General features: G+C 44.4%; 1 protein-coding gene across 1 annotated transcript in view; it reads left to right on the forward strand.

Moving 5' to 3' along the window:
- LOC147108828 (DNA topoisomerase 1-like) overlaps positions 1 to 15250 on the forward strand; it is a 74661-nt gene extending 59411 nt beyond the window's left edge. The window contains exons 18-21 of the mRNA XM_086005716.1: positions 74 to 201; positions 2011 to 2105; positions 3037 to 3186; positions 10172 to 15250. Coding sequence (XP_085861842.1) covers positions 74 to 201; positions 2011 to 2105; positions 3037 to 3186; positions 10172 to 10274 — 476 coding nt within the window. The 3' untranslated portion in view covers positions 10275 to 15250. The remainder of the gene's footprint in view (positions 1 to 73; positions 202 to 2010; positions 2106 to 3036; positions 3187 to 10171) is intronic.
- Positions 15251 to 18534: the final 3284 nt, after the last annotated feature.

The raw sequence follows: 18534 nt of genomic DNA on the forward strand, positions 1-18534 counted from the left end.
AGCAGCACCACCTGTGCTACTGCGCTTCATTGTGACTGCACAGCTCCTAATAATCTGTTTGTTTGTTTCCTAGCGGATGAAAATGTCGCAGCAAAAATACTTTCTTACAATCGTGCCAACCGAGCAGTCGCTATCCTTTGTAACCATCAGAGGGCACCCCCAAAAACATTTGAGAAGTCAATGCAGAACCTGCAGACCAAAGTAAGTAGGAGCGTTTCCCCCACCCCTTAATCCCTGTACAAAATAAACAGCTGTTAAAGGAACCAGTTACTTTCCACCTGGAGTCGTAGCGAGCCATACAGACCAAAGTTTGATTCTCCCCTCTGCTGTTGAGTTAACTGATCACAGTTGGCTAGGAAGAGGAAATATCAGTCAGGGTTCCTGCTCCTACCAGTATCCAATAATCCCCATGTGTGGATGTCCGGTGAGAATTGGATTTTGTCAATTGTGATGCCCTTTGTGGTCGAATAACCGTCAACACTCACTTGCATATGATGAATGGCTACCTGAGTGATGTACGCAAGAGCCTGTGATTTCAAGAAAAAGAAGGGAAATTGCAACGGAAATGTAGGCCAGATGATGCGGCTGATCTGCTGTTGATACCCTCATCCATTCCTTTCGTTACCTCTAGACTTGACTATTCCAATGCTCATCTAGCCAGACTATCACTTTGCACCCTCTGTAAACTTGCACTCATCCAAAACTCTTCTGCCTGTACCCTAACTTGCACCAAGTCCCATTTACCCATCACCCCTGTGCTCGCTAACCTACAACGCCTCAATTTTAAAATTCTCATCCTTGTTTTCAAATCCCTCCTTGGCCTCGCCCCTTCCTATCTCTATAACCTCCTCCAGCGCTACAACCCTCCGAGATCTCTGCACTCCTCCAATTCTGGCCTCTTGCGCTTCTCCGATTTTAATCGCTCCACCATTGGCGACCATGCTTTCCGCTGCCTAGGCCCTATGCTCTGGAATTCCCTCCCTAAACCTCTCCGCCTCTCTACCTCTCTCTTCCTTTTAAGATGCTCCTTAAAATCCACCTCTTTAACCGAGCTTTTGGTCACCTGTCCTAATGTGGCTCAGTATCGACTTTTGTTTGATAACGCTCATTTGAAGCACCGTGGGATATTTTACAACGTTCTAAATGCAAGTTGTGATGCATTACCAGTTTTCTTTGGATCGAATTAATGTTGTACAAGACGCCGTGATGCAGAATGTGAAGAGACGGGTCTGTGCCTGAGGTTCTCCACAAAGTTTGAGATTTGAATTTCGGCCATATTGATGAAGGTAGCAAGTGGGTGAACAAGGCCAGTTACTGCTTGTGACCGGAAATCTGTCTGGTTTCAAATCCTAAAATATTATATTTAAACATTTATCACCAACGTTCTTTCCATATTTATAATCTTATTTCATTTACTAGTCTACTAAGCTATTGCACTGCCACCAGCTGTCTCAATGGGACTTTGGTTGTTGGACACACAGCTCAGTTTGGGGTTGGAAACAGGCTCTGTGGACACCTGCCTAGTAGTACTTGAAGTCTATTTTTGATGGCCCTTAAGCAGAAGCTGCCTGATTTGAGGTGCAAGTATAGCACATTTCCCAGTTCACTGGTTCCCTTTCTTGCTGTTTCCCGTGTAAAAGTGTTTAACTAATGCCTATTTTGCTTAAAACACTGCAGAGAGCAGTTAAAAGTATTCATTGTTATTGTCATGAAATAATCAAGTGAAATCTACTTTTGTTCTGTTTAATTTTACTTTAAGAAACCTGATTGCTAGTTTATAGCCTGAGATTTACGGTCAGAGACCAGGAGAGCGCGATGGTCTTGTTATATGTTTAGGTGGGCCTATCGACAGTATAATGGGTTTATTGTTTCCCTCTTCTCCCCTCCCACACCCCTCCCTCAGGCACACCAACTCCGAGATAATTTTGGATTAAATCTTCAATTTGTTTTGAAGATCTGGATTTTCTGTTGTGTTCAAATTAATTTTTTTTCCTTTTTTTTTTCTTTTAGATCGATGCAAAGAAAGAACAAATCGGACTAGCCAGGAGAGAGCTGAAAGGCGCCAAAGCTGACTATAAAGTTAGAAAGGATGAAAAATATAGAAAGTAAGCAGTCTATACTTTTTTTTAAACCCACAAAGCTAATGCGCAACCATCCCCAAGCTTCTGTTCTATTTACTGCATTAACTTTACTGCATGCGCGGTATCGACAGTGAAAACCGGTGAGCGGCCTGCGTGGGATCTCGCAGGTGATAGCGCGGCTTAACGTGAGCATTGGCTGCAGGTTAGTCTGGTGATTCAGCCTAATAACACGGGTAAATGAATTGGAGCCTGTAATGTGCATCAGTACAGTAAAGATTATCTGCACACACTCTTTCCTCACCTATTAGGAAGACCAAATGGGAGTACATCTTAATTCAGGGTGACCAAACTTCTTCTGTCTCCTGGGTCATATAGTTACAATCCATGGAGCCCAACAGACCACACACAATCAGTTAAATAACAGAAGAACTTGCATTTATATAGTGCCTTTCGCGACCTCAGGACATCCCAAAGCGCCTTATTGCAAAGCAACCAACTAATCTCCACCGTTGAATTTAAGAACTAATTTTGTGCAATTAAATTTGCATCAGAGCACCCTTTTTATTAAAACCAAGTTACAGATGGGTTTAGATTGTTTCCAACTATTTCAAACTATTTGAGTTCAATCAGGCGAGCCAAGACATGTGAGGCAATGACAGACTGTTTCACTGTGGTTTTTGTGGGCTTGTTACGGGCCCTGTGCTCCTCACTTTTGAACAGCCCAGCTTTCATTAGCAGCCTATGCTTCACTCACCAACCAGTATCTGCTCCCTGTTATCTTCTCCTAGGCCCTTGGCTTTGCTGCTTCTGCAGTATGGATGTTCCCACTGCTCTGCACTATTCTTAAGATATGAGGGGTAACTTGCTGGTCCTTTGTTCATTCAGTGTGGCCAAATGAACCCTCGGTAGAGAGAGAGCTCCTCATAATGACTCACTTTATGTCTTTTCCGCACAGATCTATGGAAAGCAAGAAGAAAGCTCTCCAGAGGCTTGAAGAACAGTTGATGAAATTGGAAGTTCAGGCCACTGACCGGGAAGAGAATAAACAAATAGCCCTTGGGACTTCCAAACTCAACTACCTGGACCCTAGGATCAGCATTGCTTGGTGAGTGTATTTGATTCACTCTGGCTTAGAAGATAGGAGTCGGCCATTCGGCCCATCGAGCCTGCTCCGCCATTCAATGCGATCATGGCTGATCATCCAAATTCAGTACCCTGTCCCTGCCTTCTCCCCATATCCCTTGATCCCTTTAGCCTTAAGAAATATATCCAACTCCTTCTTGAATATATTTAATGAATTGGCCTCTACTGCCTTCTGTGGTAGAGAATTCCACAGGTTCACCACTCTCTGGGTGAAGAAATTCCTCCTCATCGCTGTCCCAAATGGCTTACCCCTTATCCTTATACTGTGACCCCTGGTTCTGGACTCCCCGACCATCGGGAACATCCTTCCTGCATCTAGTCTGTCCAGTCCTGTTAGAATTTTATAAGTTTCAATGAGATCCCCCCTCATTCTTCTAAACTCCAGCGAGTACAAGCCCAATCGACCCACTCTCTCCTCATACGTCATTCCTGCCATCCCAGGTATCCGCCTGGTGAATCTTCGCTGCACTCCTTCCATGGCAAGAATATCCTTCCTCGGATAAGGCGACCAAAACTGCACACAATACTCAAGGTGTGGTCTCACCAAGGCCCTGTACAACTGCAGCAAGACATCCTTGTTCCTGTACTCAAATCCTCTCGCTACGAAGGCCAACATACCATTTGCCTTCTTAACCGCCTGCTGCACCTGCATGCTTACCTTCAGCGACTGGCGCACAAGGACGCCCAGGTCTCATTGCACTTCCCCTTCTCTCAATCTATTGCCATTCAGATAATCTGCCGCCTTGTTTTTGACACCAAAGTGGATAACCTCCCATTTATCCACGTTATATTGCATCTGCCATGCTTCTGCCCAATCACCCAACCTGTCCAAATCATACTGGAGTTTCTCGGCATCCTCCTCACAGCACACACGCCCACTCAGCTTTGTGTCGTCTGCAAACTTGGAGATATTACATCTAGTTCCCTCGTCCAGTTCATTAATATATATTGTGAATAGCTGGGGTCCAAGGACCGATCCCTGCGGTACCCCACTAGTCACTGCCTGCCACTCGGAAAAAGAGCCGTTTATTCCAACTCTTTGCTTTCTGTCTGCCAACCAGTTCTCCATCCAAGTCAATTCCTTGCCCCCAATCCCATGTGCCTTAACTTTACACGCTAATCTCTTAGCAGGACCTTATCGAAAGCCTTTTGAAAGTCTAAATACACCACATCCACTTGTTCTCCCTTATCTATTTTACCAGTTACATCCTCAAAAAATTCCAGTAGATTAGTCAAGCACGATTTACCTTTTGTAAATCCATGTTGACTTTGTCCGATCTGGTCACTGTTTTCCAAGTGCTCTGCTATTACATCCTTTATAATGGACTCCCAGGTGAAGAGTTTCCATGGCAACCCAGGATCCTATTCAGTTTAATCAAATCAACTTTTATTGTCATTGTTAGTGCACAAGTGCAGTACAACGAAATGTAGGCTTGTGGCTCCCGAGAGTGTACATTTAGATTAAGACATTTAAACATTCAACATGCATTTGGCTTGTAATACATTAACATAAACATAACCATAATAAAGTGCATTGGCAGATGTGCAGGCTTTAAAGTTTATTTGTGGAGTTCAGTAGGATGACAGCCCTGGGAAAGAAGCTGTTCCTAAATCTGGTCGTACGGGTGCGAATGCATCTGTAGCGTCTCCCAGATGGCAGGAGGGCGAACAGACCGTGGCTGGGGTGGGTAGGGTCTTTGATGATGGACCGTGACCTCCGTAGACAGCGTTTCTGGTATATGTGCTCTATGGTCGGTAGCCGGGTGCCGGTAATGCGTTGGGCAGTTTTGACTACCCGCTGCAGGGCTTTCCGGTCATAGTAGCTACAGCTGCCATACCATACTGTGATACAGTTTGTCAGGATGCTCTCTATTGTGCAGCGGTAAAAGTTAGAGAGGATCAGGGGTGACCGGTTACATCCCTTCAGCCTCCTTAGGAAATATAGGCGCTGCTGGGCCTTCTTCACCAGAGAGGATAAGTATAGCATTAAACAATTGGGGGTGGGGGGGAACCAGTTTAAGGTTCTGGAAGAAAGTATAAAATGGCTGTTCAATAACAAGAATATACAAAAGGTAGAATTTATGAATCTGGTCATCTACCTATTCAAGGAAGGATTTAGCTCCTCCGTCTTTTGGGTATATGTGTTAATCCGTAGCCACTCCCCAATGGAACAGGGCTGAAGGAAACCCCTCGTTGCCAATGGAAGTGTGAAGCTCCTGATTTGAGATCTGAAACTTGAAATGCCCCAAATAGCCTTTTCCTGCAATTTCAGTTCCTTTGATTTGATTTTTCCAGGAGAAGGCTCAAAGTGGAAGCATTTTCCTACAATTGTACAGTACTCGCAGTACAAATCCACTCACCGATGAGGAAAATGGTTTTCTGGATCCTTTCTATTTGCAAAAGTTTTACTCTTCACAGCCAAGGATCTTATTAGCTATGTGTGCTGTGTAAACCGGCCACCGTCTCAAATTTGGATTCTTCTGGGACCCTGAATTTCCTACGATTCCCTGTTTTGTGTTATCCTTTCAGAGCTGCTTGTAGCTCAAAGCTGTTAAATCACCGACTGTGTTATGTTATTGTACTGCTTTCCACTGCTGTGATCGTGTGAGTTAATGCCAAGCACTGAAATTTGTGGTGAACGGAAGGGAGATATTGGAGATAATGAAAGTGAAGTTGCTGCATTTGGGCGGAATGTATGGTTCCCCCCACCCCCAGGAGATAAGACGTGAATTTTCACACACGCACTGGGGTTCCCTCTCGCCGTGAGCAGAGGGGTTCCCGCTCACCGTGAGCACTGGGGTTCCCTCTCGCCGTGAGCACTGGGGTTCCCTCTCACCGTGAGCACTGGGGTTCCCGCTCGCCATGAGCAGAGGGGTTCCCGCTCGCCGTGAGCGCGGGGGCTCCCTCTCGCCGTGAGCGCGGGGGCTCCCTCTCGCCGTGAGCGCGGGGGCTCCCTCTCGCCGTGAGCGCGGGGGCTCCCTCTCGCCGTGAGCACTGGGGTTCCCTCTCGCCGTGAGCGCGGGGGCTCCCTCTCGCCGTGAGCGCGGGGGCTCCCTCTCGCCGTGAGCGCGGGGGCTCCCTCTCGCCGTGAGCGCGGGCTGATAAGACACCCTGCCTGTGGCTATGGGCAGAGAGAGACTATTTGGAAAAGGTCTTTGCAACAAGAGTAGCAGCAGGTAGAACTTAGCGTTTTCAGTGGAGCAGCCCCTTTTTCTTTAAGGAATGAATTTGTTCCTTTTCATGGAATGCAGTTGGGATTCCTTATGATCTCCTCGCATCATTCCAAAGACGCCAGCATGTTTCAGTCTGGTATCTCTGTTCTACAGTGTGAGTAAAAGGAATGTTGCAGAATGGGTTAATGTTTGTACTTTGATTGTGAAGGGTTTTGGTTTGCCTTTCCTTGTCTCTTGCCATCCTGCGATGGTGTGACATTTGTGATTAGTCGTATGTTTCTGTGGAGTTGCCTGGTTCTGCTTTTAGTCAGACTATTGACAGACCGTGAGCCAATGGTATGCCAGCTTTTTGAAACTGCTCGGCAATTGATCGAGGAGAGGCAGTTGATTCTGGGGGAGCAACTCAGGAAATCCATAGTGAGTAGAATGATAACAGCTTGCATTTCTATAGCGCCTTTAACAAAATAAAACGTCCCGCAGCACTTCACAGGAGCGTTATAAAACAAAATTTGACAGCGAGTCACATAAGGAAATATTAGGACAGATGACCAAAAGCTTGGTCAAAGTGGTAGGTTTTAAGGAGCGTCTTCAAAGAGAAGAGAGTGGCGGAGAGGTTTAGGGAGGGAATTCCAGAGCTTGGTGCCTAGGCAGCTGAAGACGCAGCCGCCAATGGTGGAGCGCAGAAAATCGGGGATGCACAAGAGACCATAATTGAAGGAGTACAGAAATCTTGGAGGGCTGGAGTGGGTAGAGATCGGGAGAGGCAAGCCCATGGTGGGATTTGTAAACCAGGATGAGAATTTTAAATTCGAGGCATAGGTCAGCGGGCACCGAGGTGATGGGTGAACGGTGATGCGAGTTAGGATACGGGCAGCAGAGTTTTGGGTGAGCTCAAGTTTATGGAAGATGAGAGGCTGGTCGAGAGAGCATTGGAATCGTCGAGTCTGGAGATAACAAAGGCATGTCAGGAATTTTTTAGGAGTGATAATGACTTGGATTGGACTCCCAGGTAGAAGAGTGGAGGTGAAACCCTGGATTCATTTAAGAACCAGAGAGAAGGGGGTTTGGTGCGGGCTTGGAGGGTTTTTCCAGGTGGGTGGACTGAAATAGGCTGACTGGCTGCCTTCATCCACCAATACCATGAGATCTGTGTGCTCTTGAATCTGTTTATTTGCCTTGGCTCTGGCTGTATTGCATGTGACTGTTTCTTTACCATGAATCGGCCTCCCATCACATTCATTGTTTTGTTGGATGGCGGGTGTGCAACGCCAGGTGAGTGAGTGATTGGCTGGGTAGCTTTCAAAGCCTCAGACTGTCCACTGCGAATGCTGGCGTGCTGGTTTGATTTTTTTTTTGCAGTGTCGTCTTAACTATTGGAGGCCTGACATTTTCAGATTTACAAAAAAAATCTTTGCACACACAACATGCATTAATTCGAGGTTTAAAAACCTGGTCAGTGGATTACAAATTGGCTTGGCTCCTAAAATGCTGGGCTTTGTACGCGGGTGAACAAAAAGGTTTAGCTGCAAGTTTGCGTAGCTCACCGATGTTTAATGAACCTGCTGGAACAGTGCCTGTAAAATTGCCCGAAGGATGGCCTTTGAGATTCGGAAAGGAAATGCCCTGTAAACTGCCCGAGGATGCCCATACAGAACGCAGTTCAACTGAGTGCAGGGAAGTCGTTAATACCGGTTTTTAAACAGTTGAGTTGTAAAGTTATTAGCCCTGGCTCGGGTCCAGGGAAGAGGCACTTAATGAGTCATGACCCCCATGCATTTGTGTGGGTCCCTTTAAGGGTAAGAGAGGGTTGTAAAAGTGGAGCTGACCTGTCTAATTCCATGCCTCAGGACTGACTTGTTAGTGATGATTGACACAAAAGGGGAGAATCCTTTTTGACACATGGGTCACTCAGAAGCAGAGTTTTTCTTGGTCTCTGTGTTCATCCAGAGACGACTTTTATGTCCTCTATATTCTTTAAGAACCTTTACCTAGTAGGTGTGTAAGAGGTATCCTTACTAGTACAAGATACCTTTTCATGGACAGGGTGTCCGAGGTTAGAAGCAAAATTGTGCCTCCACTAGCCTGTTACACGTAGAATAAGTGTGTCCCTTAATCGCGAGTAGTCTGAGGGCGAGAGGGAAGCCAGCTCTGATATAGTGACTTGTGTGTAATGTGGGTTCAGTCCGAACTAAAGATCCAAGTGAGACCAATAACCCTGTCACTAAGGGATTCATCGACTCGCCGTTCCAGTAGCTACGGCCTGTGTCCGAGGGACCCAAATCACACTGCTCATGAGAGAATGAGGTCCAAGATGAGCTATTTGATAGATGGGCTTTTTGAAGCTATTTGTCAGCTATCTTTTTTTTAAAAAAAATAAAAAAAATTATTCTTAAAGTAATCTCACCAATGTAGAACCTCAGGCTCTGGCCACTGCTATAGTTAATACTCCTGTTCGCACCGATTTACAGTGATGCACTGAATTCCCTGTGTAACCTTCTAATTTTGTTAAGTAACTTGGTCCATTATTGATTTGCTACTCAATTGCTAGGTAACTCTGATTACATTTACGTATGTTTACTTAAGTTTTTGTGTACTTGTAAAGTTGTGGGTTGTAACCAATAAATAGCGTTTAGTGCATGACGTGTGGTCTGGCTTCTCCCTTGATGATTGAGCAAGGAAGAGTTAGTTGACTCATTCAGCAGCTTGAGTAAAGGGTTACTAAAATAAGTTAATTTTGATCCAAGCTAGTTGGTGTAAGACAGTTCACCGAGCCCAGTCAGTCATCACACGTCCCATGACTGACACTCGGAGAGAAAACTCTGGACGGTTCCTCTAAGGAGGGAAGTGAGGATTTGTCCGGTTCTTCATTGTATATTTGTCGGGATACCAAGACCCGGCTTCCTTGCAAACCCTCTTGTGCCCAGAATCCTTTGGGTAACAGTCTTGCGTCCAGGTCTCATTTCATGAATCTTATTTAAGATCAGAGCACCAACGCTGCTAATGGGCAGAACTTCGCTTTAATATCTCATCCAAAATCTGGCACATTTGACCGTGCAACACTCTCAGTACTGCACTCAATTCCCACTCGCTTCTGGTGTGGGGCTTAAACTCACCAACCTTATGAGATAAGGGATGAGCCGACCTTTTTATTGGTAGGCGCAGGGGGTTGACACATGTCCCCGAGTAGGAGTGTTGCTGTAACTGAAATGCCGCAGCTTATGGTGTTTTTGCTGAGAAGCAGATGCGGGGAGTGGTTGATGTTTGTTCGCACAGGAGAATTGGACGTACGTAACAGTTCTTGCATGAATACTGTACGACTTGTCCCTCCTCCTTTCTGACCCTTTCTTCCCACCACCTCACCCCCAAACCTGTTGCCAGCCACCAGAAAATGTAAGAAGTCACACAACACCAGGTTATAGTCCAACAGCTTTATTTGAAATCACAAGCTTTCGGAGCGCTGCTCCTTCGCGTCACTTCACCTGACGAAGGAGCAGCGCTCTGAAAGCTTGTGATTTCAAATAAAGCTGTTGGACTGTAACCTGGTGTTGTGTGACTTCTCACATTTGTCCACCCCAGTCCAACACCGGCATCTCCACATCATGACCAGAAAATGATGTCCGGGTTTTCAAACACTCTGCTCGCTGGCTGCTTTGCGCGGAATTGGCGGTGCAGAAAATGTGTTGACTTATTAGAAACTGATGGGAATCTGAGGCCTCGTCCAATGTTTTGTTCAGTATTGACTTTTCTACCTATGTTTTCCCCGCCCCTCTTTAGGAGTAAGAAATGGGGTATCCCGGTCGAGAAGATCTACAACAAAACCCAACGTGAGAAGTTTGCCTGGGCCATTGATATGGCAGATGAAGACTTTGAATTTTAACCTTTGATGTGGCTGAAGCTGAGTGAGACCCGGCCTAAGCCACTCCGAGCTGGAGGAGATACATTTTTATGTAACGAGGAAAAAGGAAAAACTCTGTGGTTCCGTAGCTACTGTTTTAAGAGGAAGAAAAGCAAGACAAATATATATATATTGGCACTGATTAGATTGGTGCATTTATACTGTTAGAACCTTGCAATAACTTTTTTTTTAAATTGAGAACTGCAGTCCTGTTTTAGAAATAAAATCAGAGAGCACCTGCTTTAAAACTGGTCACTGCTGAACCCTGGGGAAGAATTAGTGACTGTTCAGCCTGAACTGGAGACTGAATGATCGCTAGCCTGTGTTTTTCTTAAAAGGTTTTTTTTTTCTTTTATCTTTTAACATTTGTCACTGACCCGTGCCCTCAACCACCTAACTGGAACGCGAACCTAGGTCGAGCATTCGGTTTGGTTTGATTTTTTAACTGCAAAAAGATTGTATACACAGATTTTAACATGAGGGGGAGATAAAGGGTTTAGATTTTACCAGAAGGATGGTTTGTGCAAGAATGTGTTTTATTAGGAATGTGCAGCGGTGGAGCTAGGGTCAATTGGGGGGGGAGGGGGAGCGGGTCGAATTCCAGATTTGGCCGACTTGCCCTATATGAAGTGCCCTCGGCGAGCAGCTCCACACCTCTGCCTTTTTTTTTTAAAGGGGTAGAACTTGGCACGCTCTCGGGGCCAGCGATAAAGTGGGGACCAAGGGCTCTGTGGGGGAGCACTGCGGGTAGGGGGTCGAGCTGGGGACTACTGACTACTGGCCTGAAGGCCGAGCAGGGAACCACACAGGCTTGCAGGCCGAAGACTGGCAAGAAACTAAGTCGGTCCTCCACTGCTGCAATGGGCAACCTCAAAATGAATTGAGGGGTGGTTAAGACCCCTCTCCTCGCCCAACTTGCTCAGCCCCTGGGAATGTACATTGCATTCATTCCCTCCCCTATATAAATGGTCGTGCATTTGTTTTAAATGGATGGATTGTGGTCTATTTAAATCTATTGAAATTTGTTTTTAAAAATTCTTATTTTTTTAATCGTTTGGAATAGTTCCGACTACAATTGCAGGTGAAACCCAATTAAATGTTGTCGGGAGGGGATTAAAGAACCCTTCTTCACTGGGTCTGCACGAACCCCCACTGGAATAAATTTTGGGTCACAGATTGTCTGAACTTCAAAGGCCTTTTGATTTGAGTCTCCTATTTGCTGTGTTGGAGAGGGGAGCGAATGAGTGCTCCAGTTCTTGCTGTATGACTAGTGCCTTGTGAGCCATGAGTTTGAACAGTCGTGGTCTTTCAATCTCCAATTGTTGCTCTGGGAGTTTTTTAAAGCGATTTCTTCCAACGGGGCAGGGGGAGTAGCGAGAGAAAGAGAGAAGGCATGGCTGCCATTGGCTTGGTTCCATTTGGTTTCTCAGCGTTCAATTGGTCAAAAGCAATTGTGGAATGTTAACCCTTCCTGTTTTAAATTGTGCAGTGTATAAATGGACCATCAAATTTTTTTTTAAAACATTCCTTTTTGGAGGGTGGGGGTGAAGCAACCCTCAGAGCAATGTTTAAAAGCTGTGAAACTGTACTGATATCTGTCATAAGTGACTTGCTGCACCTCCCATGCTAGATTACCTAGCTGTCGAAGCAGCCTGTTCTGCAAGGGAGCAAAATGGCTGGGGTAAAGGGCGTAGCTTCCAGAGCATATTTGGTAAGCAGTGACCTTTTTTGTCTGGTGTGTGCTTGTGTTTCTTGACCCTTTTTTTAAAACAAAAAAGTGGTTTCCTTTTCTGTGACTGAGATGAAATCCTTTTTAGACAGAGTTATTGGATAGTAACTAACATCCAACAGCAACTTCAAGCCCATTGGGGCTCGTGTAGCTGTAAGCTGTATGTTTAATTTTTTTCTTGGACTTTTGTCGATGAGGAAGTATCTACAGCTCGAGGTTTAATTTACTTAACGATTGTAATTAATTTAAAAGGTGTGCTGTTAATTAGTACTTTCTTCCTCGTCGTGCATTTTAAAGGCTCCTTGCACTCCATCGAGTAACTATTTGGGTTGTCTCTAAATAATTATATCCAGATCTTTGGAACCATTTTGAGAAAAGGACATCTTAAGAGGCCTTTATTGCTGTGAATATGTATTTTGTTGTATTTATAAAATTTAAAAAAAACATTTCAGCTTGACTTGGGGGAAACAGGAGTAGACAAGTTAACTCGAGTTTAGAGGCCCTGTCACCAAAGAGTAAGGGGACTTGATTTAAATGTGTCCACTGGTTTAAGTTGAATTTTTTTTCTTTTTTTTAACTGTGAATGGTTTTCCTTTTGTTTTTATGAGACATGCAACTTTTTAATGCTTCAACTCAGGTTAGAGAGTGCGCGCGCGAGAGAAAGGGTACCAGAATGAACTTGCCTACAATTCCAGTATTTGTGACTTTTTCCATTAAAACTCTACATCCTTGTAGCCTAACTGGACAGCTGACCCGGTAACCTGAAACAGAAGTGAGGTCCTTATTTATTTTCTCTCAATTTTTGACGGTGTAATTTTTATTTTAAATTGGGCGGGGAGGGTTGGTCAAAGCCAGAAGGAAGTCTGTATATGGTGGTGTTTGTTCAACAGAAGGGAGAGAGAAATTTACCCCCAACTAACTAACTAAGCCATCTGTTCGGTAGATTGTTTGCATTTGGTCACACAGCTCTCTCCATGCAGCCTTCTCCGGTGAGTGTTCACTGTCACTCGTGTGCTTTCTATCAATGTGGCTTTCTGACGTCTCTGGTAGCGAGTGTGGTGCCACACCCATGAGTAATCTGAATGGTATCGAATTTTGACATTTTCAACATTAATGTAACAGACCTTAAAAATGGGTTTATTACCTGTCCAATTTAGAACACTGAGTGTTTGATAATTGACCCTTTTTTTAAATTTGGTTTTTTGAAAGAAAAAGTTTGGCAGCTTTGTATTCAGAATTCTAAACGATGGGCTATAATAATGGATTTGAGTTGAAGAGAAATTGGCTGGGGGAGAAGGGCTGGAAACGGGACAAGCATAGTGAGTTAAGATGTCTGCCTTTTACTGTTTGGACCTTTCTTGTTCGGCCCTGGACTGATTGGATGAAAGTTTCTTCTCTCTGTTACCCGTTAGAGGTCACGTGTGAAGTAAGTTTGGAGCGGGCACTACCAGCTCCTTTAGTGGGTGTGCATCCATGGCACCAAACGACTCCTAATTCTGCACTGATGGGTAGCCTCACTCGAAGGCCATGAGAAGAGCTGGTGTGGGAAATGGACAATCCACGCAGGGCCGAAGGGGGAGAGGGGGTTGTGATCCTTTGGGTGTGGGATAAAGCGCAATTTTTGGAGTATTGTAGAGAAAGCTTAACTCGTGCTATATGTGAACTAACAATACTTGAAGCTGACACTGGATGGAAAAGTGTTAATTGCTCAGGACCAACACTCTGGATAATCGTATACAATTTTGAACCGGAACAAAAAAAAGTATAAAATATGTAGGGCTTGCTAACGATGCACGTTGCCATTGTCCACACCATGACGCTTCAAAGCCAAGCGCTTGCTTGTCAAGAGGTAGTTAACGTCCTCTAACCTAGTATGATTTACTGTAAACCCTAAGTAGTGAAATTGCGAGTGGAGGTCTAGATGTCCTTTTCTTTACCTCCTCCCCGCCTCTCGCCCCCACTGACATCCGCTCTTCAGAGGTAACCATTTGTGCTGAGGTACACTTCTTTGTACGTAGCCCAGGTTGGTGTGCTATGGTGACTTGGGGCAGGGCTAAATCCAGTGTACGTACTTAGCTTTCCATTGAGAACAGCTTAATCTAAGGACTCCAGATAGTACCTGAAACCGCGCCAACTTTTCGTGGGAGGGACGACTTTAAAAACTGAAATCCATTATGTGGTACAAACTGTTCTCTGGCATTGCTAGGTAGCAGAAACTACTGTATTAAATCAACATCCACTCTCATCAACGGAAGCCAAGCCACCAATGGGGCAGGGTAGCTGTTGGAGGGCATCAGAACTGTTGGGAAATTCTCTGTTTACAAAATAAATGCATCTGCAGTCAGCGTGTGCCCTGCCCTGCAATTTCTGCCTGTGCCACTATTGCACCAACCTCTAGGACTCCTTCCCTAATGGCTCAGCTGCAGATATGGAACACTCTCTGGGTGGGAAATCTGGAACACTGGGTTAGCCTGTATCATGCTGTGTCTCATCCATTCTTAGCTCCTTTGAACACTGCCGCAATATTCATTATCTTTCCTTCTCTCTTTCTCCCCCACCCACCCCCCCCCCCCCCCCCCCAAAAAAAAAAGAACTCTGCTATAGTAGGAAAGGTGGTTGCTACAACATGCCCTCATTATAGGAGATGAAATATTAAAGTGTCTCAACTTGTAGACCTAATGTTGGGGGAGGTGGTGGGGGTGATGAGTTGCCGCTTTGATTTTATCTGACTGAAGCAGCCATGGTTATTGAGCCATATGTGAATTAAGCTGCTTGGTTTTTAAAAAATGCAGGCTTTTTAATTTATATTTTAAACTGGAGTTCTTTTAGCATTTACACAGTGTGCTGCTGTGTCGATGACCTGTTTGGCCGCCAATCCTAGCACGTTCCTGTGCTTCAGCTATCCAGTTAGGTTTTCCTGTTCCATGTCTATGAATCATTGTTGAACTGTTGTAGCACATTTTATCATGTACTTGTGAAACTGGCCAACATATATATAAATATATATTAAAAAGATGCTTATTCAGTCTGAATTGTAATGGGGAAATTTTACATTTTTTCTTTTTTTTTTCTCCTGCCTAAAATCCTCTTTAGTATGTGCTTTAACTGATGGGCTAGTATTCACGGACTGATGTGTACCAGGTTTTTTTTTACAGATTATTTCTGTAAATTTAACATACTGCAATGAACTGTGCTCATTTGTATTTTTAAATAAACACATTGTACACTATGAATGTAGCAGAGTCTGGTGTGAATGCATGTGTGTTGTTGGCAGTGAATTTTTTTGTTGTTGAAATGATCCGAATGTTTTACTGCCTTCCATTATTTAGCATTTCCTTGAGTCTCACCGCCCCCTCACTCCACTTAATGTACCATTTCTGCACCTTTGTCAATGCTCATGTAAAGCAGCCACAGCAAAGATTTTGAGGTGACTTGAACTGTTTTTTGCTGACACTTCGGTCTAGCTACAAAGCGGTGTCGATCGATGCAAGTGCAGTGGTGTTACTCGAACCAACTAAGCATTAAGGTCCTGAGGTGTCCAAAAGACCATCTTGCACCTGTTTTGAGAGCCCAGTCTAAATCCCAGCCTTTATTGAAGTTCAGTTATGAAGGGAATGTCAGAGAGGGGGGAGGGTATTGTTCATTGTGGTGAAGGCTTCAAATACTGAGAAACAACCTAAAAATTCAGGACTAAGAGTTGACTGGAACTTTTTATTCCCCTCACTAAGAGCAACGGATGTGACAACTAAATTGGCCATTGAAGCAGTCAGAATAATGGGTTCAAGAGGCAATTAGGTATGTTTCTGGCTGAGCAAAGGACTGGGAGATGGCAAGTAGGTGGGCCTGTGATCAATCAAAAAGGGACTGTTTGGCCAAATGGCCTTTCCATACAAAAAATGAACATTGGATTTTAATTTTCTTAATCCATGTGAGGAAGCAGCTCCCTAAATGAACTAGTGCGGGCCTAGAAACATTTCTTGGGCTGCATACAACATACAGAGATGCCATTGTGCGTGTAATCACCCCAAGTCCAGCAGCACCTTCTTGGACTAACCCCACTTAACCACAGTAGAGTCTGAAACCTTACCTCCTTTTGTGCAGCGACACAGCGTATGACCTTAGGGTTAGGTTTTCAGAGTCCCAGTCAAAGGACTACGTAATGTACAGCTAAAAGGAGAAAACTGACCACATCAAAGAAAGGAAACCACCAAAGCTGACCTAGAGTGAGGTTCAGTCAGGTGGGAACCAGATTTTGTAATCTTTTAAAATACTGTGTAATTCACTTTTATTTTTGAGATTCACTCTGATTAATTATCCAAATGTGACACTGCTCCTTTAAGAGCTAAGCTTGGCACCCACTTCGAACCCTCTTCTACTGTTCTTCCAGTTTAAGACCCATTTGAGTTCTTTTGGTTGAATTTTTGGGATTGGTGATGTTGGCTTTTGGACTAAGCCCGTTTGTGACAATTGTTTGGATTGTTACCACCTGGAGTCGAGCCTTGTGCATTCCAATATAAGTATTATCTGGTGGCCGCCACAAACTTGCATGTCCCCAGTGGTACACTGACCACTGCTTATTCCAAAGGCTTAAACATAGTTTCTGGGCTTTTTAAGGTGATGCTGGCATCACTTAATACTCCACCCAAGATAGAATCTGAAAAATCTGATCCATGAGCCAGTTTAAAATAATACTGTATCCTATCCTTTATATCTTCTCCAATTGCTTCACTGTCTGACACCCTCATCAATGAGACTTTGAAGTCCAATTCCTCCACACAACTGACGAGCAATGCAGGCCAGAAAGAACGAGGTATGGACGACCATGGTCATGCTTGGGAATGATCATCAAAACTTGGGCCAAGTTGCATACTGTGCTGTTTGTCAAGACGTGGAAAGTGATGGGAGGGTGTGTGCTCTAACTTGACCTGCAATAGTTTGAATAGCCCTGGCACCAGATCGGTGCTAGGTCTTGGTGCATAATGGGTAAGATTCAAGTTCTGCTGATGGAACCAATTGGTACTGTTCAATGTTCAAACAGGACTGCCCTAGGCCATGTCTGTTTACAAAAACAGTGACTATACTTAAGGCTTTTTTTAATCAGTGCCTGTGAATTGCTTTGGGACATCCTGAGGATGTGAAACGTGCTAAATGAATGCAACTCTGTGTCTTTGTGGAATTTTTGCCTAAAATTTTATGAGTTTAATTTCTCACAGGAAATTGCTGCCAGCGAAGATTGTGGATTTTTTTTTTTGTCTACTGAAGATGTGCAACCACATGGTCTCCCCCAAACATCCGTGTTGCTTTCCCCAGTTAGTTAATGAGTCATTGCACCCTTCCATGTTCTTTTCAGTGAGGCTCTCTTTGTCCTTGTGCAGACTAGGCCAAGGGTGTCTTTATCATTGAGGCCATTGGGGGGAGCTCTTCCTCAGTCTTTGTGGATGAATTTCCACATTAAAAAGCTCCCTGCCTTTTCTGAGAGTTGGAACGATTTATTACTTGTTAGCATCGTGTCTCTGATGTTGCCTCCTTTAAAAAGTATGGAACTGGAATAAACCATGTATACAGCAGGGGTTAGTGGGACTTGCACACCTCCATTGTGCCCCAAAATCCCATCATTCCAGTGTTCTTCTGGATGTTGATGTACTCGTTTGATTGCAAGAATCTAGACAATACTGAAGGTAGGTGAACTCATTTTTCTATTCGCTTTGACGGTCTGTTTTTTGTTCCAACTTATTTTTGAGCAACTTTTATACCCTTGGTGAGGGTGCAGAAGAGATTTACTAGAATGGTACTAGGGGTGAGAGGCTTCAGTTATGTGGAGAGACTAGAGAAGCTGTGGTGGTTCTCCTTTAGAGCAGAGAAGGTTAAGGGAAGATTTAAGAGAGGTGTTCAAAATGATGAATGGTTTTGGTAGAACGAATAAGGAGAAACTGTTTCCACTGCCAGGAGTGTCGGAAATCCGCACAGGACACCGATTTAAGATAATTGGCAAAAGAACCAGAGAAGAGGTGGATTTTTTTTTTTAATTACACGCAAGTTATGAGCTGGAATGCACTGCTTGAAAAGGTGATGGAAGCAGATTCAATAATAACTTTCAATGAATTTATATTCCCACTGTTTATTTGGCTTCCCTAGTATCATATGTCCACATTAAATGCCCAGTGTCATTCTTCAGCTCACCTTCCCAAACGACTCCAATCCTCCCCATCGCTTAACCATCCTCAAATTTAATATCCTCTGCAAACTTAGTCACCTTCCTTTCTGTTCCCTGCTCCAAATCCTTTATGGCTGCAAATACTGACTCCACAAGTCCTAGCCAGAATGGAGATGATTGGGTAATTCCCCCGTCAATCACGCCTGGAGACTCCATTGCTGTGAGTGACTGGGATTGATTTTACGCACATAATTTGCATCGTGTAACTGGCCTCCGCATTTTGCTGGAGAAATTATCCTGCTGCACGCTGGAGACTCTGCTGCAACGTTCCTGTTCAGCTGCGTGGCTGCGCAGCGATT

The sequence above is a fragment of the Somniosus microcephalus genome, chromosome 13, assembly GCF_052327205.1.
Source record: "Somniosus microcephalus isolate GS21.2 chromosome 13, FLI_Smic_1.0, whole genome shotgun sequence".
Lineage (NCBI taxonomy): Eukaryota > Metazoa > Chordata > Chondrichthyes > Squaliformes > Somniosidae > Somniosus > Somniosus microcephalus.